This window comes from Papaver somniferum, chromosome 9, assembly GCF_003573695.1.
Source record: "Papaver somniferum cultivar HN1 chromosome 9, ASM357369v1, whole genome shotgun sequence".
NCBI classification, from domain to species: domain Eukaryota; kingdom Viridiplantae; phylum Streptophyta; class Magnoliopsida; order Ranunculales; family Papaveraceae; genus Papaver; species Papaver somniferum.
The window spans coordinates 127,765,660-127,771,928 of record NC_039366.1 but is presented as its reverse complement, the minus strand read 5'-3'; the positions used below and the strand labels follow the sequence as shown (position 1 = coordinate 127,771,928).

General features: G+C 34.9%; 1 protein-coding gene across 9 annotated transcripts in view; it reads left to right on the top strand.

Annotated features, from left to right (window-relative positions):
• Window positions 1-1,167: 1,167 nt before the first annotated feature.
• Window positions 1,168-6,269, top strand: part of LOC113310675 (aspartic proteinase CDR1-like) — a 9,749-nt gene continuing 4,647 nt past the window's right edge. The window contains exons 1-10 of one of the 9 annotated variants that reach the window (XM_026559424.1): window positions 1,180-1,443; window positions 1,532-1,629; window positions 3,331-3,438; window positions 3,546-3,628; window positions 3,784-3,917; window positions 4,021-4,070; window positions 4,207-4,299; window positions 4,397-4,488; window positions 4,576-4,682; window positions 4,781-5,084. In XM_026559424.1, coding sequence (XP_026415209.1) covers window positions 1,610-1,629; window positions 3,331-3,438; window positions 3,546-3,628; window positions 3,784-3,917; window positions 4,021-4,070; window positions 4,207-4,299; window positions 4,397-4,488; window positions 4,576-4,682; window positions 4,781-4,816 — 723 coding nt within the window. In that variant the 5' untranslated portion in view covers window positions 1,180-1,443; window positions 1,532-1,609 and the 3' untranslated portion in view covers window positions 4,817-5,084. The other 8 variants (XM_026559417.1, XM_026559419.1, XM_026559416.1 and 5 more) reach the window with 8 other exon arrangements.

Genomic DNA, 6,269 nt, shown 5'->3' with positions numbered 1-6,269 from the left:
TCTATTTCAAATTGTTTTCATCTCGTATGGCAGCTCAAGTTTTTCGGAACTTGCCGATTGACCAAACTCAACGGCTCGGAAGCGAGAAAAAAAAACGGACTGTCACATATGTACCCGTTACATGCGCCAAAATCAACATCGATTCTTATTATGATCAATATTTCTTACATGCGCCAAAATCAACATCGATTCTTATTATGATCAATATTTCTTACAATATAAACTAACGTAGAAGTAGTTATTATTTGTTTTTTCATTATTTTCGAAATGACTATTTGTTTTTTTGAGTTATTGTGAGGTTCACTCATTTGATCCCAACAATTATGGATATATTGGAAACCCTTGAAATACTGAATCATTAAAATAAGAGTTTTTGCTTCAAAAAAAATAAAAAGAGAAAGAATTTTAAAGTTTGTGGGTATTGTCATAGTGTGACCAAGTACATTTCGAAAACAATGAAAGAAGAGCTATTTGTTAGGCCAATCACAATGATTAAGGATTTCTCTTAGCTATAACTTATTTGAAGCTAAGCCAAATGGGTCTGAGGCCAATTCACCATTGGTGATGGGCATCCCTTAGCTTAATCACACAGAAACTGTATTTCAGTGTAAATAATGTCAAACGTCGTTTTTTTTTCCAATTTTTTTTCCACGTATTTAGATAAATATTATTTATGAGTATACATAAATGGAGATATAATAGGCAAAATGATAAAAAAAAATTAAGAGGAAAAAAATGAAGATATAATAGGGAAGGAAAAAGAGTTTTGGCAAAATAAAAAAGTTAAAAGTGAAAAATAAAAAATAAAAATAAAAAATAAAATTGAAAATTCCCAAACAGAAACTAAGTATACGCTGAAAATTTCATGGAGATCGAGTTTCCGCAAAGGAGTTTTTCCAACAAACGACACGGAAGACCAGAATAGTTAAGATATATCACTATGTTTAAACGACACGGAAGACCATTTAGTTGGATTTCGCTATAATTAAGTTATAGCGTAGCGAAATCGCTTATCATTGTGCATATAAGCATATAAGCATGTTTTTTCTTTTTCTTTTGATAAAAGCATATAGGAATGTCTACTTCGCACAAAAGAGTCCGTGTCCCTGCGAGGATAGTTCCGTAATATCAGTCTCATGGATAATAATGTATTGCTTTGAATGGACAGTAGTAAAATAGCTTTCAAACTTAAAAATGTTTTATCTTCTAGTTTTTTCATTGATCAACATTTGTAACTGAGAAGAAATGTCTATTGTAATTCTACATCCATCAAATAAAACCCTAGTTTTCTCTCAATATCTTCTTCCTACTGCAGGATTTATTTCATCAAGAACGCACAATTGAGTGGTAAAATTATCAAAGAAATCTTCACTTCCAGGTTTCTACAACAGGATTTGCTCCTCCAAATCCCCGAATACATCCACTGACAGTAGCTCCCAAGAGGTAATTTCCTTTCTCTCCGTCTTTCTCTGAATTATTATTCCGCTGAGTTGATTTTAATTTGAAATCAAAACGGTCAAATCTCATGCAGGATTCAAAGAGGATCCCTTGGAAAGTTCATCTTGAAGAATGGAATGTTCCATGGGATTGGAAGATTGTTTTGTATGTCATGGCACCATATTTGATGAGGTATGTCTTAGAAATGTGTATGCACTTCTTTAAAGATTGTTTTCCCACCAATAGAACACCTAAAACAATAGAGATTTGTTTAAATATTAACATGCGAAGGTACACTTTCTTTTATTTCTTGTTTTAGCCATATAAAGATTCAAACAAACCCTTTCCAGTCTCTATATAAAACATCAACCTCAGTAGCACTCTCCTTCATAGAGCCTCATACTATCTCAATCTCTCGAAACTATAGTGGTTGTAGGTAACAATGGCTCAAAATTTATCTATACATGCTCTAGAATTTTCTCTCCTCATAACAATTTTTCTTGGAGTACTACTTCTCAAAACAGCAAGCAGTACCGAAGTGGGATTCAGTGTGGATTTGATCCACCGTGAATCGCCTCTTTCTCCATTCTACAACCCCTTGGAAACTAATTCAGATCGATTAAGGAGTGTAATCCATCGATCCGTTTCTCGTGTCAATGGTTTCGCTTTCACTGACAACTTAATAAACAACATTCAGTCTCAGGTCATCCCAAATAGTGGTGACTATCTCATGAAACTCTCTATTGGTTCTCCACCTATCAACATTCTTGCCATTGTAGATACGGGTAGTGATCTTACATGGATACAATGTAAACCCTGCGAATATTGTTTCAACCAAAGTTCACCTGTATTTGATCCAGAACAATCTTCAACTTTTAGAGACGTAGCTTGTGGTTCAAACTCCTGTGATCAATTATTAGGCAACGGTAGATGTGATGCCAATAATACTAATTGTGAGTACTCATACTATTATGGTGATCTATCTCATTCAAGTGGACTTCTTGCAGTTGATAAGTTCACCTTTGATTCGACTAGCGATAGCCAGTTCACCGCTGTTTCAAACATGGTATTCGGCTGCGGGCACCATAACAGAGGTTCATTTAGTGATCGTGGGTCTGGAATAGTTGGCTTAGGAGGTGGACCTTTATCACTTGTTTCTCAACTAGGTTCAGAAACTGACGGGAAGTTTTCTTATTGTTTACTGCCCATGTTTGAAAACAGCACTAGCAAATTGAATTTTGGAAGTCTATCTATAGTTTCTAATCAGGGTGTTGTTTCTACTCCTCTAATTTCTAAAAATCCCTTGACGTACTATTACTTAACGCTAGAGGGCATTAGTGTTGGTAACACAAGAATTGAAAGTAAACCAACTGATTTTAGTACTGAAGCTGGGAGTGAAGGTAATATTATTATCGATTCAGGAACAACATTGACACTATTGAATGAGGAATTATACGATGAATTGGAATCCTTTGTGAAAGCAGCTATCGATGTTGATACCACCGATGACCCAAATGAAATTTTGAGCCTGTGTTACAACAATACCTCTAGTATCCAAGTACCCGAAATGATATTCCATTTTACAAATGCAGATCTTCATCTCAATAGATTAAATACGTTTATACAGACACCGTATGCTAGTTTGATTTGTTTGGCTATGATGCCTAGTCAAACGGCCATTTTCGGTAACTATGCTCAAGTAAATTTTCAGATCGAGTATGACACTGTGGGAAAGAAGGTCTCTTTTGCTTCAAAAGATTGCACCAAACTCTAGATAGAGAGATAGAGAGAGCAAAACATGAAAATGTTGATTCAATGGAAAATAGAAGTTATAATATGTATTCAAATTCACTTGAGGATTACTGAAAGCATTCCTCATAAATATTCTGTCAGTATTCTTTTTACAGGAATTGTTGAATCAAAAGGAAATTCACAAAATGCAATTCAATCGTCGATTCAAAATACAGATGAAGTAGCAGTGAAATTTTTAGTCGATCAATTGTACGTACAATATTGTTATACTTTCCATTTTCCTCTGTTGGCTGATTTTTAAAATTTCTTACTCAGCCCCATTTTTTGTTAAATGTTCTGCACTTTTCCTTTTGTAGACTGAAGACTGTAGTTAAGCTTTCGGTTCTATTTGTATTCGTCAATCCTTATCAACCATTTCCTGAAGATGTATTCTCCTACAGTATGTATGTTACATTTTTTTCTTTCACTCCCTGATTTTGACATAGCTATTGAAATTGATGTTTTTTTAATCGATTGTGGCATAGACAGTTTACAATAGACTTAATGATTTGACGATGATTCACATATGACACTTTCCGCCTTTATAAATGATAGGATGGAACCAACCATTCAACCTTAAGAATGGGTGGGTCTTATGGGGCTTTGGAGGTCTAATAGCTGCATCAAGTTGTGTTTTTCTCATTAAAAGTCTCACCTCTGGTTTACATGTCAGCCAGGTTCAAAATGAGGTATCCAAAATAAATATACTGTAAACTTGACTATGAATTTGTTCAAAATGGGTAATATAAAGTTCTGCATATTATAGCTTTTGATTCAATCTCTTGCGCATAGGCAGAAGCTTTGCTGCGCTTGTCCCCGCTTATTGGTGCATCAAAAATCAGGTGATTTCCTTACCTATATACTTTGAAACTTTATTCAAATCTTCAGGCAAATGTTCTTTACTATTGATATCCGATTCTGAAGTATTTCCTTAACTATCCGAATACCAGTAACGCAAACTACATTCTCTCTTCACAGTAATGTTTCCCTTTTGGCAATCCTTGGAATTCTAACACCCATTTGTGAAGAAACAATTTATCGCGGTTTTCTGCTAACTTCACTTTCAAAATGGTATGTTCCTGCCCATGGTTGTTGTACTCTCCCTGTCTCTCACTTTAAAGCTTCTTGAGGAAGCGCATTGATTCTAACTAACATACAAGTTCAACAGGTTGCCGGTAAATGTGTCAGTGTTTTTAAGTTCAGTTGTATTTACTCTAGCCCATCAGTCTCCTGGGAAATCTACCGAGATTTTCATATTTGGTACGACTCATTTTTGTTTTTGAAGCTAGTCATATCAATCAATATTCATGAAAACTTTTGAAGAATTTTTGTATGAAATTATATTAGGTTTGGCACTGGGATTTGTATATGCTCGAACGCGGAACCTTCTTGCTCCTATTACAATGCACGCTTGTTGGAACTTGGCTGTTGTTTTGATACTGATTTATTTTAAAGTAAGTCGGTGATGTATAAGTGTTTTTTTTTGGGGGGGGGGGTTTAAATCCATTTAATTTCTTCTCACTGCTGAAAGATCATGGGTATTGCTCTGCAGGCGCAAGGGGACGATATCCTCAACTATGTCGGCTAATGAGCCTAATATTTAAAAGATGGTTACAGGTTCTCAAGTCATCGATTGTCAGAATTTATTCATGATTGGAAAGGGGAGGTGATACTGCCTGAGTGGAAGGAAGGAAGTAATATAGAGTAAAAGGCTGAAGTTGTAGTACACCTAATTTAACTTTTATTTCTATCATATTTCACAATCCACGCAACTGTTTTACTGCAAATTTCCTATAGCTGCTTCATTTAAATACTGTTAGCTATTAAGTTTGATATGGAGTTAGTTTACCTAATCAAAAAAACAAAAATCAAGTTCATATTACTACTACAGGTACTACTAATTATGCAAAGAAAATATTGTAATATAGCCTTGCTCCTGCAGATAACCAGCTGTTTGTCAGAGACGATGTCCACCAGTGCCTTGCAATCCCTCGACAGCTTTCCAGCAAGGTGCAAGCCTTTCTGCTTCCCCATTCATGCCTAGATTGAGTACCATTGGATCTCTGAAATATAGCCAATTTTATGTAAGATTATGATACAGACCCCATAATCATAAGAAGCATCAAAGTAAAATCAAATTTTCTAAGATTCAGTCCCATTAGAACTATGAAATCAAAAATGTGATTCCTGCTAGCAACATTTTTTCTCATGTACTACAGTTTTGGAATAAGAATCACAAATCAATGGAGTTCAATCAGAACATATACAAATACACAAACAGAGGCAGATAGGAACATGATGTATCGACGAGTTAATCATACACATACACACGGATCTACATAATAAAGGCAAAGTTAACCACCGAAAAAGCATACTATAAACTTAGGGCAAAACGGAGACAACACATAAACGATCACAAACAAAAAACTGTAATAGATTTATGATATTACAAGTAGCATAAGAAATTCATTATGAAATTATAAGAACCATGAGAAATCGACAAGAAGAAGAAAATACCTTTTAAGTTGCAGCCCAACTTCTTTCTTCTCGAAGAATCCTATTAGCGCGGGGCATGGAAAGGCTTGGTTTTCTGGGGACTACATAGGGTCACTAAATAGTAATAATGAATACCCCTATCCAAGTATCTATATAATGATTAAGTAGGAATTACCTATAGGTACTATTATGGTGTTCTTAGTTAGTGGCAGGTCCACCCACTAAAACCCAGTAACTGGAGGTCCATAATAAAAAGAAAACAATAAAATTGGACCCAAATTTTTAGTCCCTGGTCCATACACGTGCGGGACCTTTTCTGTGCATTTTTAAAATCACCGAAATACCCCTTCTCTATGAGGTTTATAACCAGTTTCATATTTCTACTCGTTCATTTTTTCAGATCCATTTTTTTCTCTCTTTCCTCTCGATGCAGCTTCAAAATCCCGACATCGTTTTTGAAGATTGTTTGTTCCAGGTATGTTTACTAATCATCTTATTTGATTCTTTGTTAGTTTTTTTTTTTTTTTTGATTTGTCTTTTTGATC